Below are 19,202 nucleotides of genomic sequence, written 5' to 3' on the forward strand. Positions count from 1 at the left end.
TTTTCTTCCTATGTTGCAGTTCATAATTCAAAAGTGAAAAAAAAAAGAAAACAAAAGATTGTCTGATGAATAAAAAAATAATTGAATAAGTGCACACATCTTGGATAGTAACGAATGTCCATGAAAAAATGGGTCACCTCAACCTAATTTAATTCTGGTTAAGTTTTGCATTAAGATACAAAATCTAATCAACTACAAGTCATAGAGGAATGCTATCTTTTAGATCGCACATCTTTGATAACAACAAAGGACCTTGAAAAATAGTTGGTCACCTCGACCTATATTTTACACATGAATAATTCTGATTAAAATTTGTGTTAAGGTCCAGATGAAAGCAACAACAAGTAAAAGAGGAATAATATTTGTTACTGATCACTTCTTTGATTTTAATGAAAGTCCGCACAAAAATGTTGTTACCTCAACACAAAAAAAAAACAAACTCGCCACTCGTTAATATGTCTCTTAATGGAGAACTATTGTTTTACTGTGAATTCTACTCGTTGTTATTATTGGCCTTCTAATTCTTCTCACATACAAGCTTGTCTTTTTGCTATAGTCTGGGGATTTCAGTTATTTTTGCTAACAAAATGTTTTCCATATCCTTGTCAGAAGTTGAAAATTTCATATCTGAATATTTTTTGTTATCTGAGATTAAGCGGAATTTAAATGGTTGTTTGTGTAATTTAGGTAACCAGTACATAGTCGGGACTTTCAAATTTTCAAATGTTTCAAATGTTCGGAAGAGGCTTTAAGCTAGGTAGTGACAGTGATATGCTTGTTTACAATTTGACTCTCTGTGGAGCGTACGGACCTGAGTGTAGACGAATTGATAATTTCGTTTTGGAGACCTTCCGTGTAGTATATGCGTCACACCACCACTACATTATTGGCTGCTTTGTCTGCCGGTACGAACACAAACCGCTTTACGAGTACCTGGAGTTTATTTTTTATTCTAGAAATGGTTATATCATGGACCCTATTATTAATTTCAGAATTGTTTTCAAAATGAGATATTCGAATATCAACAGTATTCATAATTTTATTCCAATAACTGTCTAGAGATTTTTTATCAGATTTTTCACGTTTACACCAATTTTTACAGTAGGCAGACAAAGCGTCTTTAATGACCTGACGACACTGTTTCCAATCTATTATAGATGGAGGACGATATTTAGGTCCTTTCTTAAGAAAAGTTTTGACCTCACGGTCTTCGACGATGTTGAGGTCTCCTGTAATGACATGACCATAGGGAACATATCTAAAACTAGATGTTTCACAGTCTCAAGTGGAAGGAGCATTATTTTCTATATTGACGTCTTTTGTAACTGACGTATAATTAAAAATCAAACTTCTGCTTGGTTTTTTTTATAAGAATACGAAATAATAGGTGGTTCTGTATTATCAAAATATGGGGGTATTAGACTATGGATGGTAGGGTCATTGAATATACTAGATAAGTTAATAAAATCAATACCTCTATTGATATATTTTAATTTAAGAAAATGCCGATAAAGTTTTGAATCAAATTGCCTATACTACATGACTTCAATAACTGTTTCATTTTGTTTGGGGGCATTATCAATTATGACTGGATTCGGCAATTTCCGATAAAAAATTTACGAAGTTTACCGAATCTGAACCACCACCATCACTATCATCAATGATCATCATCAATATCACTGATCATCACCTTCATCAACAAAACACGTATAATGTTGTGACCACTACATATAATGTTCCGACAACTGCATATAATGCTTTCACGACTGCATATAATGTTGAGACCACTGCATATAATGCTGTCACGGCTGCATATAATGCTGTGACCACTGCATATAATGATGATCATCAACATAAGGCAGTCATGGCGTTCCAAAGTCAACAGTTATTTTCTTTCTATGTTGCAGTTCATAATTCAAAAGTGAAAAAAAGAAGAAAACAAAAGATTGTCTGATGAATAAAAAAATAATTGAATAAGTGCGCACATCTTGGATAGTAACGAATGTCCATGAAAAAATGGGTCACCTCAACCTAATTTAATTCTGGTTAAGTTTTGCATAAAGATACAAAATCTAATCAACTACAAGTCATAGAGGAATGCTATCTTTTAGATCGCACATCTTTGATAACAACAAAGGACCTTGAAAAAAAAGTTGGTCACCTCGACCTATATTTTACACATGAATAATTCTTATTAAAATTTTTGTTAAGGTCCAGATGAAAGCAACAACAAGTAAAAGAGGAATAATATTTGTTACTGATCACTTCTTTGATTTTAATGAAGGTCCGCACAAAAATTTTGTTACCTCAACACAAAAAAAAACAAACTCGCCACTCGTTAATATGTCTCTTAATGGAGAACTATTGTTTTACTGTGAATTCTACTCGTTGTTATTATTGGCCTTCTAATTCTTCTCACATACAAGCTTGTCTTTTTGCTATAGTCTGGGGATTTCATTTATTTTTGCTAACAAAATGTTTTCCATATCCCATGTTAAGATCCTTGTCAGAAGTTGAAAATTTCATATCTGAATATTTTTCGTTATCTGAGATTAAGCGGAATTTAAATGGTTGTTTGTGTAATTTAGGTAACCAGTACATAGTCGGGACTTTCAAATGTTCAAATGTTTCAAATGTTCGGAAGAGGATTTAAGCTAGGTAGTGACAGTGATATGCTTGTTTACAATTTGACTCTCTGTGGAGCGTACGGACCTGAATGTAGACGAATTGATAATTTCATTTTGGAGACCTTCCGTGTAGTATATGCGTCACACCACCACTACATTATTGGCTGCTTTGTCTGCCGGTACGAACACATCAACCGCTTTACGAGTACTTGGAGTTTATTTTTTATTCTAGAAATGGTTATAGCATGGACCCTATTATTAATTTCAGAATTGTTTTCAAAATGAGATATTCGAATATCAACAGTATTCATAATTTTATTCAAATAACTGTCTAGAGATTTTTTATCAGATTTTTCACGTTTACACCAATTTTTACAGTAGGCAGACAAAGCGTCTTTAATGACCTGACGACACTGTTTCCAATCTATTATAGATGGAGGACGATATTTAGGTCCTTTTTTAAGATAAGTTTTGACCTCACGGTCTTCGACGATGTTGGGGTCTCCTGTAATGACATGAACATAAAACTAGATGTTTCACAGTCTCAAGTGGAAGGAGCATTATTTTCTATATTGACGTCTGTTGTAACTGACGTATAATTAAAAATCAATCTTCTGCTCGTTTTTTTTATAAGAATACGAAATAATAGGTGGTTCTGTATTATCAAAATATGGAGGTATTTGACTATGGATGGTAGGGTCATTGAATATACTAGATACGTTAATAAAATCAATACCTATATTTATATATTTTAATTTAAGAAAATGCCGATAAAGTTTTGAATCAAATTGCCTATATTACATGACTTCAATAACTGTTTCATTTTGCTTGCGGGAGCATTATCAATTATGACTGGATTCGGCAATTTCCGATAAAAAATTTACGAAGTTTACCGAAACTTAACCACCACCATCACTATCATCAACATCACTGATCATCACCTTAATCAACAAAACACGTATAATGTTGTGAACACTGCACATAATGTTCCGACAACTGCATATAATGCTGTCACGACTGCATATAATGTTGTGACCACTGCATATAATGTTGTAACCACTGCATATAATGTTGTGACCACTGCATATAATGCTGTCACGGCTGCATATAATGCTGTGACTACTGCATATAATGATGATCATCAACATAAGGCAGTTATGGCGTTCCAAAGTCAACAGTTATTTTCTTCCTATGTTGCAGTTCATAATTCAAAAGTGAAAAAAAAAGAAGAAAACAAAAGATTGTCTGATGAATAAAAAAATATTCAAGGATGGATGAATAATAGTCAAATTGAAAGAAATTTTATTGAAAAGAAATTGAATAATGTTGAAATAAAACTTTTTTTTCTTGGCACATAGAGCTTTAGGGCAGAACAAAATCTGGGACAAAAGAAACATTTTGTAATAGTTATCCCATGAGGACGCGGTGTGTCAGTGTAAGATCACCCCGATGGCCGGGGGTGAGGGGACTTACCCTAACACTAGCCAAACTTGTAAACCCTCAATTAAAAATGGTTTCCTATACATTTTTCTTGCATCAAATGAATGCTCAAGGAGAGCTACAAAAAAGAATAACGTGGTCTATAAACGGAGAGGCGATATTGAAAAATTGGTCGATACTTGTTTTTATCGTGACAATATAAATATTCCAAAAAAATTGTCACTGGAATTTAAGTCGTTTAATTTCCTCCACTTAATGAAAGAATAAAACAAAATGTAAAAGAAATGACTATAAATTTTCCTACTGTTATTTTGGTTGGATACCTGTTTTTATCGTGTCATAATTAATAATATTCTAAAAAATATATGTCACTGGACGTTTAGTAATTTTCTTCATTTTATAAAGGTCTATCTTTGTGAATTGATCATGCTTCAAATATTTGTCCCTGGACATTACACGCATTCAACATGCAACCATTGCAATCAATTAACCGATCTTTGTCCAGTTCTTGGGAATGGCAGAATAGTATTAATTACCTTCACAATTAGTATTATAAAATGTTTCCTTCTTATCACAATGTTAAAACTCCTTTGAAACTACACGTCATTTTCGAGTTAGAGGGCAGATAAATATCGAATAAAATTTTGCATCACCCCTTCCCCCCTTTTCATGAGTTTTCGGGGAGAAAATTTTTTTCAATAACACGTAAATGGCTATCGAGCCTGAATCCCACGCCAACAATTCATTTAAATGTACCTGTATCTGACATACAAATCCAACTGACATCTGCTGCATGTGCTTATTTTCTGGAAATCAGATATAGTATCATGCCACTATTTGATTGACATATTGAAAAGTACAATAAAGTTTTATTGGTCAGCATTTAACCTTTGACATGTGTGATATTCCATTACAGTGGGAAATCTAGTGACAAAATATTACCTCCCCTGTAAACACTGAAAACTATATCTTCTCAATGTTTGTCCCATTTTAGCAAAGACGCTATCAATTATGGTAAATAACAAAAATAGAAATAAATTGAAATAAAAACAAAACTTCCACTCAATGTTATCATTTTCCTCCTTAAGTAGCCAACGACGAGTACAGCAGGCTATAGATGCTTGGAGTAAAATTGGTTTAAAATGTTGCTATACGAATAAATTCCTGGAGTACCAACTTAAATTTATTTTTTTACTGTCTGTATACCTCATTATTCGTATATATATACAGCTAGATCAGAGAAAGTCAGGGAAAAAATTCCAAAGGAATCGATTGATATGCAACAAAGATTGGCACTTTTGAAATTAAGTTACTATGCAAAATCAAACAGACTTTATCTTGATGTAAACATTGAATGCGAATAGATCGAGAAGACCGCAAAAACTTGTACAAAACTCGAGAAGACCTTTTCTTAAAATTGTATACAAAATAGTAGAAAGATACCTACTTTATAAAAATAGTTATCTTTATTTTTTTAACCTGCACTGACAGACTTTTAAATGTTTATATTCACGAAAAGACAATAGTTCTCTATTGAATGTACATGTGACAAGAGCAGACCGGTGTGCTCGATAACTTAGGAGTGAAAAAATAAGCATACTTTGGGAAATTGTTACATGCTAAGGACTTTTTGGAACACTCAGAAAATTGGTGACCCGAAAGATCTTTAGATTTTGTATGCACATGATTTTTTACATTTTTTTTTCAATATGCAGCAAAGATTGGCAGTTTTTAAATTTCAGTTTCACAAGCTTCTAAAGCAATTATCTCGATTAATACTGAACATAAAACATCGTGTATTTGCATGTATATTTCTAATAACACAGTTAAACAAATAGTTTCTTTATAATGTACAATTATTATTCAGAAATAACTTTTGATCAGTATCGTCACCGGTATTGTTTTATTATTGACTTTCTCGACTTTATCATAAGAAGAGTGAATTTTCTTTTGTTTTCGTTCACTGGATATCCCACTGATTAATGTTACAAATCATTTATAGCCACGCCTTACTCATTAACATATTTAATCAACTCAAAGTTACGCTTTTCGTAAATTAAATACGTTAATTCGTAAAAGGCGTGCTATATATATAACTTTATGAGACCATCAACAGATCAGAATCGGTCAACAGTCAAAAATCTTTTGCCCAGAAAAACAGATCATTTTCAAGAGTGTTTCAAAAACTGTAAAAACAGTTAAAATATTTAGGTTTTTATAGTAATATGGTTATAATGAGAAAATGTAATGAAGGTATAACAAACATGAATATCTCCATTGTATGCCAGTTATCAATTTGGATCATTTGCCTCAATATTAGTACCATCTTGATGTATCAATTTTACAGACCAAGATATGACCACAGACCTGAATACTACCACTGCCTTCTGTATATGAACAATTAAAAGAAACCATCTATAACAATTGGATAATAATATATCAATTAATGTTTCATAAAAACTGTCTGTTATGAAGGATACTTTAAATTTGTTTTTCATTTGATTGTATTTTCTGTGTTACTATCATAACCGTAAAAACTCACCTCTGTTTTTGGATTCAGTTTCTGCTAATGTTATTTCAGCATGTTCAGCTGAAATACTTGATATAAAAATCTGAAAAACAAAGATAACATTCGATGAAACCGATATCCTCACGGACAAACATGAAATTAAATCGTCATTTCACGAACAAGAAAAAACAGCTCCACGTTGCTTTAATGTTTATCAACTTTCAAGAAACATATGGTGAATAATGATCTTCAAGCTCGAAAACATGTGAAATATGCAAACACGTCGACTTTACCAAATCCGTGTCAAAAACGAAGTAGACTCGTCCACTGGAAAGATGAGGATATCGGTTTCATCATTTGTCATGCATTCCCGTTTTTGATATCCAAATGGACGAACTTTTTTTCAATCCCTACCTGGGGTGATCTCATGTGCTTCTCAAGGGTAAGTATCAGCAGATCCTGCTCCATATGTGGAATCCATCGTGTTGCTCATGTAAGAACACATTCGTTTATGCAACATCTGTTTCAGAGATGACGAGGGAAATGTTCCAATCGTCGTAACCACAATCCTGTCCTCTTTTTCACGAAAGTCACGCATCATAGTCAACCAACTTGTTTAGTGTCCGAAATTTTTTGAAGAGATGACATCAACTTCACCAATTGGAACCTTTATTTGATAGCTTCCTTATGAGAAGCAGTCTTCTATCAAGGAAATCATGACAGAAAAGGCAATCTTTGAAATATCGTATCAACTTGGAGATAAAAACTCCTTATGCAGGCGCTGCGCGCTGGAATGTTGCTACATATAAATGGAAAAATAAAGTTGGGAAGCTGAAATTATCTTTTTTTGTTGTAAAGTTTTGTTCTCAACCGATCCTTTGGGAGCACATTAAAACTAAGTCGCTTCTTAGTATATATTCATAGAACAATATACGGTTTAATGTTTGTTAATATTGTCAAATTTTAAGCATTGTCAATGACATAGCACTTCTGCAGTGAGAAAAAATACAGCTAAGATAGAGAAAATACAAGAGCTGAACAAGCTCGAAGATTTATTTATAATGATTATAACAATCGGTTTCCTAATGAGTGAGAATTCGATATCGCTTGATATCAAATTGTGTTAATAAATTTCAATATAATAGTAAAAGAGTCGTCGGAAAGTTTATTATTACTATTTAAATTAAATAACAAGCATTGATATCTTGTGAAATCCAATTCTTAAGAATTGTTAAACCTATTTCACTTATGGTAAACATTCTCTTTGAGCTAAAAAGAGAAGTCTGCAACTAAACTAGTCTTTTGTACATACCAGTATGGCGTCATATGTCCTGTTCTAACTTCAAACTTTAACACAAGACATTTTACATCTTTTTGTACGCTTTGGAATGTAATAAAGTTTTAAAAATAAAATTTTCAGGTGACATGTGTAAGTACTTTGTATTTTATTGAAGAAATCACATATCGCTGTTGCCATGGAGGAAACGTACATCGTTTTTAACTTTGAAAGTCATCAATGACCTAACAAATAGCCAATGGAAATGTTGCAATATAGTTTCATCATGTCTCGGAATTTTTTTTCCGATATACCTTAATATAACACAAGGTACTTAACTCGCATTTTTTTAAAATGTCACCCGGTCACGAAATTCCGTTATATTTCGATTTCTGGGTTGTCAACCCCACTAAAACTTGTTATGTCGTAAATCTGAATTGATTTATCTACACAATGGTGTATAACACGCCTACCTTTGTTTTCGGAATCATTCGTAGCAGGCCTACCCAAGTATGTCAACCGTAATTATTTCGTCTACCAACACTCGATTGGAAATATAAGACTCGCAGTAAATGATTAATTATAAAAAGTATTTAAAAAAAACCTGTTAGTTTTTGTCTGAAAAGAACTTATCATCCAGATAGTAAATTTGTAAAAGATTGCGTGAAAAAAATCCAACAAGTGTTATTTGAGGTATGTCTAATGAGTTACGATTTTCTATTTTTAGACTCAAATTTTCCCATTCCATCAATGTCATTCAGACTCTCTCTGGACTTTACATATGAAATGAGATAAGATCAGATAACTCCGAGAAACATTTAGTTTTATTAATAGACCTTCCCATAAAATTTGACCAATCGGAAACCGAGATATATGAAGAGAGTGGAAAGATACCTTTTACTGCGAGTCTTATATTTCCAATCGAGTGTTGTTGTAGACGTGTTATACACCATTGCGTAGATAAATCAATTTAGATTCACGGAATAACAAGTTTTAGTGGGGTTGACAACCGAGAAATCGAAATATAACGGAATTTCGCCGCCGGGTGACATTTTTCAAAAATGCGAGTTAAGTACCTTGTGTTATATTAAGGTATATCGGAAAAAAAAATTCAGAGACAAGTGCCTGTGTTATATTAAAGTATATTGGGAAAAAAAATTCGGAGACAAGTGCCTGTGATTAACACATTTTTTGTATCACTTTTTCGTATCACACTAGTGCAAGTAATATCTCTTCATGCGAGAAATAGATTACAGGCCACAACCATAAGAGAACTTATCCTATACAGAACTGTTAAAAAATCCAAATTGCCTCCATTGAAAGTAAGAATACATTACATAAGCTTCAGAAACTGTTAGAATTGTTAATTAAAAATTTCCCCATGTATTATTAATTTTACATAGTCTGCTGTCTATGAAATAATGTCCAGAGAAGAACAATTTTCCATATAAAATTTGGTACATATATTGAAAATATTTCATAGTTTTATAGTAATGAAATTTCGAAGTGTTAAAGGGATGTTAATCATAGTTATTATTTTGTCTTGATCGAGACAATTTTCCTAAATTAATTGCTATGAAATTTTGTCTCTTTAAAGGGAGGTTATAGAAAATTATATTTTTGGACAATGATAATCATTACAGTTTACAGTGTTTTATCTAATTGATTATAACTAACAGGCACAATTAAAAAATATGTTTGTTTGATAGATAAAATACTAGTCTTACAAAATATTTTCAGTTATAAATTAAAAAAAATTTTTTTTGTGTACAACAGACATGAATTTTTTATGCTGTTTTCATGGTTATATATAGTATACATACTTTTCACGGACCATATTTCAAAGAATACAGAAATACTGTCACAATTTCAAGGCAAAGAAGTCCTCATGGACATTTAAAATTGATTAGGAAATATTGTCATGGACAGTATTCCACAGCAAAATGTTGTCATGGACAGTAAGCCAATGGCACAGTAAAATATAATCGCGGAAAGTATTTTAGTGAAATAGTCTTCCGACCAATCGGGCAAAATTTCACAGAGAAGAGCACTTAACTATTCCATAAAGAAATATTGTCCTGGACACTATTTCACAGTATTTCAATATAAAATAATGTTTGCGGACAATTGTCTGTATGAAATTTTGTCTGAAGGAAAGTTTTTCTTGAGAGACATTATCTTATGTTGCACAAACAGCAGACATACCTTTTGTTTTTTATGACTGCAAGATATAGTTAAGTTTTCATTCTTTTATATAGTATGCTTCTAAGTCCTTTAATGACATACAAAATAATTTCAGACTTGAGACAAATTTGGTACAATTTACCAAATTAAGCATAAAATGAACACTAATATGCTGATTTGAATTAATACTACATTAAAAGAGGGTCGAACGATACCAGAGGGACATTCAAACTCATAAATCGAAAATAAACTGACAACGCCATGGCAAAAAATATAAAGACAAACAGACAAACAATAGTACACAAAACATAACATAGACAACTGTAAAGACTAAGCAACACGAACCCCACCAAAAACTGGGGGTGATATTAAGTGTATATTTATCAGGGCTGTCAAGTTTGCAAGAAGCAAATGCGTTTGATGTTGCAAAAATTGTAAAGAAACGAAGAGAAAAAAAACAATAGATCAAAGGAAAATGCTGCCAAATAAGTATGAAAATGTGTGAGTCTCACACACATTGCGTGAGACTTGACAGCACTGTATTTATGCTTTAATTTTGTGATATTATGTTGCTTGCTTTTCTTATCTGTTTACTGCATTAATGTGCTTTTTTGTTTGTTTAAAGAATAGAGAATGGAAACGGGGAATGTGTAAAAGAGACAGCAACCCAACCAAAGAGCAAAAAACAGCACAAGGCCACCAATGGGTCTTCAGATTTTACGAGGGTCTTCAGATTTTACGAATTTGTAAATTTCCTTTACCATGCACATGATGCATGTGTAGTATCTCATGTTTTGTAAGTGTGTATTATTGGTCTGTTATGTATGTGTATTAGTTGTTTTGTCTTATATTGTAACATAGATGTATATACTCGTTAAACTGGGTTTAATGTATACGTCTATGATTGTAATGTCTTTGTTATATGTAGTCGATCTGAGACTACTTTATGATTTAGAGTAGTCACAGAGTCGATTCATCAAAAGTTCTTCAGAGCTAATGATTAAATCATCTTATCTGTGAATGGGCACATTGAAATTAAATAAAACTTTTGACTCGATAATCAATGACAGTTACATCCTTTTTTCTGTTTATAAGAATTAATTTTCTTCCTATCTTGCAATCGGATGTTTCAATATTAAAATATAGTCAAACTCGTCATACAGATACAGATACTCTATTTGCTAATCACAGCACCCACAAGGAACATATTAATTACAATGAATCATGCATGAATAAAGAAAATATATCAAATAAAGAAATTACAATAATTTGCTTTAATTTTTTCCTGATTACAATAACAATACCTACCTCAAAAAATAATGATAATAGATAAATTAAAAAAAAATAAAATAAAATGAGAAATAATGGAAATACATAAAATTGACATTTTATTTATCTGAGGATCTCCAGTTGTACATTTGTTTCAACGACAAGTATTGCTGGTGTGCTTAAATGTTCTGAACTTCACGGTTCTCAAACAATGAATATACCGTTTTACATACTATATAGACTATATTCTTATCCACATTACTCATATATGATACGATATATTGTATAGGATACGAATACTTTATTTTGCACTTTGCGCTCGAAAGGGACAGAGAACATAATATTACAATAAAAATCAGCAGAGGTGGATCCTAAATTTTTAAAGGGGTGCCACCAAAACAAATTTGTTATTGTGTTTCATGAAGGTATAGACAGAGCAAATGGTGACACATGGTTTACAAAATTGATTTCCATTTTATTTTTCTTTGATGTCTGCCAGCAAATATGTAATTATCTATATGTAATTGCATGTCCATTGTAGTACAAACATGTCAAGGTATATCTATCGTTTAGGGTGATCGATTGCTGGTTGCTTAACGCCCAGTGGCAAATATTTCATACATGTTCAGGACGATACATTATATAGGAAATTGAATGACAAGTTTATTATTATGTGTAGACTAATTGGTAAATTAGTCAATTTAGATTTAATGTATACTCTGTATGGTGCTACACATATACCTATCACAGCGGGGGTGTCACATGATTTCGTGACACCCCTGGATCTGCCTCTGATAGTAAGATAAACACTGATAAAAGTACAGTATATGCATTGTTGTACAATACATAGAGAATGATAAATTTGCTGAACCATAATGAATACGTTTCGGAAACGGGATATACTCCAGTTGAAAATAACAATGAAAAGTTTATTAATAATTAGTCACAAATAATAGTTGCAATAGTAAGAAAAGGGAAAGTTTTGAAAGGGAACCTATATCTGAAACTATAATTATACATAACGAATAGTTATCTCAATGTTTATGCAAGGAAACTGCAAGGAATTTGAAAGCAAAGACGATGCGATAATTATCTCATAGAAAAAAGGAAGGGTGGTCACGGCATTACATAACAGTATCAGAATGTTTTAAACAATTTCATGGCCTTGAAATGTTCAAATAACTATTATGATATTTACGTGGTAATGAGGAAATCAAACCATTGGTAATTATGCCACATTCGCTTTGATTTACACTTATTCTTTTTTGTCTATTATTGCGTTTGTTGATTTCTGAATAAACGATGGTAATTACTACAATATGCTGAAACTTTTGATAGTGTCACATGATCAGCAGAAGTCAATTACATTGTACTAGGAAACAGACTTCTGGTGTCAGAATGGTGAAATAATTATAATAAATTGTATCCCAGATCTCGAGTTGGTAAAACCATTATCACGAATTGTTGCTTTGAGTTTGCAAGATTTGAATTCGTTTGTCTGAGATTTTGATTTAGTGAGTTAACCAAGATCTTAATTTATTTAACCAGAATCTCGATTTTTTCCCTAAATCTCGATTTGTTTGGGTAACTAATTCGAATAAAAACTGTTTTAAAAAGGTGTGATGAATTTTGTCTCTCCTTGGCCTCCTATAAATGCCATTTTAAATATCATTCAAATCGTTTTTTGAATGCTTTCGTTTCTAAGGTGTAATACCACCATTGATTTTCCCCTATTAGTCTTTGTTAAATTTGCACTTTTCAAAAAATTGTGCAGAATTTATCTTTGTTTCAAATAAAGAAATACTTGACACGAGTAAAGTTTTATCCTGTCCAGTACTATAGAAAAAATTTGAAATAACATTTCATTGCATATAAGAAAATAACCATCACTGGAAGTTAACCAATCAAATTTTCCCCCTTTTTTAACCTGTGTACAAGCTTTAGTAACCATGTAACCTCAAGTTTCCAAAATATTCTATAGAAACCCCAAATAAAAAAATAATGGTGCTTTGAAATACCCAAGATATATGTTTATGACCCAGAAATGTTTTACCACAATGAAATGTAGGATCACTTACCTACAACTGTCAAATTTAAGGGAATATTTTTTACGACCTATTTTCGTATGTGGTGGTATTACTCCTCTAAGGGGAAAAAAGTCTGTTTGTTTCAATAAAAAGCCTAGACTAAAGATTGCCTTGGTTACAGGTACTTAAAACACATTATCTTTATGTAACTTTTTTATGTATGGTAGGGTGGGTGTACGCGTTTGTCAAAGCATTCTGATCACCATGAAATAAGATGTTTCTACCATATTATTATGAATATCTGGTTGTAAATTGAATGTTAATAGTGGACTGTATTTTTCAGCCCTGTATTACCCCTGGACAGATGCATGACTATTTTTGTAAACTGGTACCATAAGCATGTTGCATATACACGAAGGAACTATATACAGGTTGTAATGAGAAATAGGACGGTTCCATGTGTCAAAATAGCACACACAAAGTACACAGTAACACACATTATTGCTCCGAATATTTATCTTGATCATAGAATAAATGTGAAACATATTCAACATTCAATTCACGCGAACATCCATAAATAGTACAACGTTGGTATAGACTTTTTTCAAACAAAACTTCTATTATGATACAATTATAACGCCTCTTCGATTTTCTAGGAGCTTTTGTAAATATGCTATATATACTTACTGGAAGTCTGATGAGATAATCATAGCTGTACATTTTCCCCTTGACAACATATATTTACGTTTCGGCAATAAAGTTTATTGACAGGTTGTAGATATTCATATGGGTACCAATTGCGCCCATTTAATAACAGACATGCTCTTGTATTGTTATGAATAACAGTGTATGGCCAAACTTAGTAAAGATCCGTTTCGATTTTATTTATTTGATAAATTCAACAACACCTACCGTTACCTTGATATAATTAGTAAAATAATCTAAAATTCTCAGATTAAACTGCCGAAATTTACTGAGAAAAACTCACTTTAAATAAATCTAATATAAACAGCTATAAATGCCCTTTGCTAAATTAAAATATTTCAGATTAACATGGAAAACTCTATACTAAAATTTCGACTAAAGGGACGATTTTGTGTTTCCTGTTATTATTTTCCTTTCTTGTACAATAATTTTTCTTTGGGTCCATCTTATGTCGTCGATATCCCAACCCATCCTTGTTTAATGGGGATGTTTTTAATAGAGCCGGTCTTTACACTAAATCCATTGGATGTGTAATGATTGATATTTTGTCTTGGATACATGATTCTTTAAATTATTCTTATTGACTTGTGACTAGCTTTCAGTAACTGCAAGTATTCTCAGATTGGTACTTTGTGTTTTTAGTGTTTCTGTAAGTTTTTTGTGTGCTTTATATCGATGTACTGAGTCCAACCCTTTTCAACCGATTTTTATAGTGTGTTCTTTTGTTGTGCTGTTACACCACTGTCCCAGGTTAGGGCAGGATTTTGATTAACCCCGCCAAATTCTGTATGTGTCTGTCCCAAGGCAGGATCCTGTAACTCAGTTGTTGCCGTTTGTTGCTGTAAACCATTTTTTTTTTCGTTTGTTGTTTTGTGCATAAATCAGGCCGTGGGTTTTCTTGTTTGAATAGGTTTACATTTTGTTATGTCGGAATCTTTTATAGTTGGTATGGGTTTTGCTCATTGCTGAAGGCCGTACGATGACCTTTAATTGCTAACGTCTACGTCATTTAGTCTCTGGTGGATAGTTGACTCATAGGCAATCATACAAAGTCATACCAAATCTTCGTATTTTATACTGTCGCTGGAAACCGTCAACCAAAATTTAATAAAGGATGATTTGACAAAAAAACTTGCGATCTCTCTTGTAGAAATGGTTACTATATCTTTGCTTGAACAATATATCGTACCATGGCTAGGTCTGAAACCAATTTGGCATCTCTTAACATACACATATTTTCTTCGGCCCATAACAACATCCTCCCCTTTTAAACGGAATGAGGTAAAAAGTTTACAATAGTGTGGTTCCTGTATACTTATCGACAATACTGACGTTATTCTTATTATGTACTGGAATGCTAATTAATTTGCACAACTGTTTTGATATTGATATATATTATATATATATACCCACATTCCAAAATAACATTAAACAAGTGTAATATTATTAATGGACTTGAAAGAAGTAAAATTATTGCTGTGTGTACAATTTTGTTAGACTTTAACTTTAAAACTTCTCCTGTTGTACTGACGGGTCACGTTCGGTTCATACATATGCAATCCAATTTCATCGGTTCTGTTAGTATAAAAATTAGAAGATGGGTATGATTGCCAATGAGACAACTCTCCACCAGAGACCTAACGACGTAGAAATTAGCAACCATAGGTCACCGCAAGGCCTTCAACAATGAGCAAACCCTATATCGCATAGCAAGCCACAAAAGGCCCTGAATCACAATGTACCTAGGAATTACTTTTGTATCTAGTGGTCTAGCATCATCAAATCCTAGTGTCTCAACTTTAATGCATCTTTATGACCATACAATTAAACCTATTTTGATGTATGGCAGTGAAATATGGGGAATGTTTTTAACCACCCCAGTAGCCTATAAGAAGAAGAATGATTACATTTTAGAAAAAATTAATTCAAAAGATATATCTGAAAAATCACACACAAAACTTATGACACATATTCTTGGGGTTAACAGAAAAGCAAGTACTAGTAATTTTGCTGTTATGTCTGAATTAGGAAGATTTCCTATATATTTTTCAATTTTATTGGCCATGTTAAAATATACTCATAGGTTAAAGAACACAAAGGATGGTTTATTTTATGATGTATATATTAGTAATAAAAAGTTACATGTAAAAGTATTACTACATGGTTTTGTAGTATTGATTTTTAATGAAAGAACTTAACTTATCAAACTTAAATGTAAGTGTTGGTCGATTATGTAATATAGTTAAAGATAAATTATGTCTAAGATTTCTGAATTGTTGGAGAGATTTTGAGAAAAAATACTGTTAAGGTAGTTCAGGGGTACAGAAAAAAAATGACAGAAATTTCTTATACTTTGCCAAAATGAAGATTTTACTATGCTTTTTTTCAAAAAAATGATAAAAAGTATGGGTCACCGCGCTATTTTTCAAGGTACAAGTCGTTCAAAATTGCCAAAATTTGCTTAGATTGTTCATGAAAAAACACATTTGTGTGCATACAAAGAAATCTATGAGACAGAATTTTGAAATAAAATATGAGAAGATAGGTTTTATAATATATTTTAGGAAAAAAGGAAAAATGGTGTCACCGAACTTGTTTTCTTGCTACAAGTAAAATAGGAAAATTTCCTTATATGTCCAGTATAAATTTTGTACTAAAAGAGTTATCTCCCCTTAAATGGCTTATTAGAAAAATTAGTTCTATAAGCACAAATATTTGGTATTTGTTAAAACATTTTCGATAATGCAATGAATAACTAAGTTTTCTTTATATAAATAAACAGTGTAACCAATATTATGCAATTCTGTCTCCAAATTTGCAGATTTGGGCAAAGAACTAGACCTATTATTTACTGTGATTGTACAATTCAAGATGGCGGTATACCCCTGTACTACCTTTACCGACCGTGCAAGGGCTGTATTGCCAGTCAAGGTCGTTAAAAACTTCCATTTGTTGTACTACCTTAAATCAGATAAAGGTAAACTCTTGACTTATTTTCAATTAAAGATAAAAAAAAACTTATTTTTCACTTAAATAAATTTTTAGGTACAGAAAATATTTGGAATTTAAAGATTGATTAGCACTATGCAAAATCAGTATAAGTGCACACCCCCTAAAATAGAGAAGGATAGATATGCAAAAAAATATATACATAAATAACAAAGGTTATGTAAAAAAGCACGTTTGATAAAGTTGAAGATGAAGAACATTTTATACGTGAATGTCCCCTTTATAATCTCTTGAGAAAAGAGCTCTATGATAAAATTTTGCTAAGTTGTAGACATTTCGAGATATTAATCACAAGTGCCAAGTTAAATTGGCTTTTTATTCAAGAAAACCTAGAGGTATTAGAAATTATTGGAATTTATAGTAATAAATGTTTTGAACTCAGGAAACTACAGATATGTTTATATATAACAAATTATAATATTTGCCTGTTAATATTATATATAATCTGTTGTATTGCTGCTTATGGCCCTCTGATCTGGCTGTGGCTTTTAAGATCTTAAAAGTTAGTTGATTATGTTCATATTTATATATGATTGTCAAAATTATTTGTATCAATTATAAAAAAAATCATTGTATTAAATTCCCTTTCTCATTGGAATAAAAATATCTTATCTTATCAATGTGAAAGTAGTCAAACGAGTAAAACCTACAGTCTATCTTTCGTCTTTCAAGATTTCTAAAATTTTGAGTAAATAGATAAATAAATGATAAAACAAATACATAACTAAATAAATATCTTTATATACAGAAGATAACTTAGTTAAGTACAACGATTCATTCTAAGGGCCCTCCAACCAACAAATTATATCTAATTATCATATACATGTATCTACATCCATATATGTATACATGTAAAATGATATCTATACTAACAATTCAAAATAAATCCAATAGTTATGTCCAGAAAAGATAATATTTTACAAACCAATTCTTTGGAAAAACAATGCTTTTAGTTTGGTAGATTATAATGTTGATAATCAGCATACTGATTTTTCTACATGTTTGCTGAAATCACATAAGACTACAATATAAAACTATTAGTTTAAGAAGTAATAAACATATAAAGTATAAAACAGTATACTTACACATACGAAATATAGTCCAATGAAATATTTTAGCATTTTGATTAAAGTCTAAATAATACCATTATACTGCTGATACAAGCATGCTATTGAAATCAAACGAAACCAACTCTGTAATACAACCTCAAACGGGAACAAGGAAGAATTACCACAGTCAAAGTTTAGAAGAATTTTATGTATTGAAGTGGTGGATTTCCTATATACTTTAGTATTTCAAGTACACTGCAACTCATTAAAACTACAAATTAATACTGCCAAATTTGACAAGTTATTTTTAGAACAAAGACTCAGGGTGTTACTAACGTAGGACAAGGTGCTCTAATACGAATTACTTACACTTGTCCGGTCAAAAACGTGTCCATTAGCTTTTTGCAATTGTTGGTAGCTGATTCAAATCAGGGGGGATCAAGGATTTTTGAAAGGGTGCATTATTTCATAAATGGAAATATAGTGTCGAGCGAAGCGATGCGAAAAAAATTTGGACGATTTCATAATAGAAAAAATTTCCAAGCAAAAAGGGGGGATTGCGTACACTGAAGGCAAACAGTTACTGCTTTATAGTATCTACTAACTTAGTGTTACCGTTTTTATCATTCTCCGTCCTACGTACACTTTATGCGATCTGTTTTAATTGTATCCTGAAAGGAAATTTAATGCGGAGACTAGCACACACACCCCCTCCCCCCACACACTTTTTTTACAAACATATGTCATATCAATAGTAACTTGCAAATCCAGAAAAAAGAATATTTACAAAACTTTCATACCCCTCTCCATATAAGCAAAACCAAACAAACAAAAGACCAAAACAAAACAAAACAAAACAAAACAATTAACAATATTAAAAAAGCAACAAAAACAACTTAACAAAACGAACAGAGGGCCGTTCCAAGAATAGTCATCAAACTATCAATGCCCAAGTTCTTAAATTGTTTGTTTATCAGTTATGTTTTCTGTAACATTTCTCTATGTTTTTTTTCAAGTAAAAAGTTGTACATCTTTATACTTTCAGTCTTTAAGGACAGTTGTCTCATTTGCGATATCATCGTAATACATCCTCTTATTTTTATATCA

At 31.7% G+C, this 19,202-nt stretch overlaps 1 protein-coding gene across 1 annotated transcript in view; it reads right to left on the bottom strand.

Annotated features, from left to right (window-relative positions):
• The window catches only part of LOC127725474 (uncharacterized), a 74,329-nt gene extending 56,041 nt beyond the window's left edge, over positions 1 to 18,288 (bottom strand). The window contains exons 1-2 of the mRNA XM_052232467.1: positions 18,132 to 18,288; positions 6,610 to 6,679 (exon numbers count right to left, since the gene is read on the bottom strand). Of these exons, the coding sequence (XP_052088427.1) occupies positions 6,610 to 6,679; positions 18,132 to 18,167 (106 nt within the window). The 5' untranslated portion in view covers positions 18,168 to 18,288. The remainder of the gene's footprint in view (positions 1 to 6,609; positions 6,680 to 18,131) is intronic.
• Between the last annotated feature and the right edge of the window lie 914 nt (positions 18,289 to 19,202).

This window comes from Mytilus californianus, unplaced genomic scaffold, assembly GCF_021869535.1.
Source record: "Mytilus californianus isolate M0D057914Y unplaced genomic scaffold, xbMytCali1.0.p SCAF_15, whole genome shotgun sequence".
Classification (NCBI taxonomy): Eukaryota; Metazoa; Mollusca; class Bivalvia; order Mytilida; family Mytilidae; genus Mytilus; species Mytilus californianus.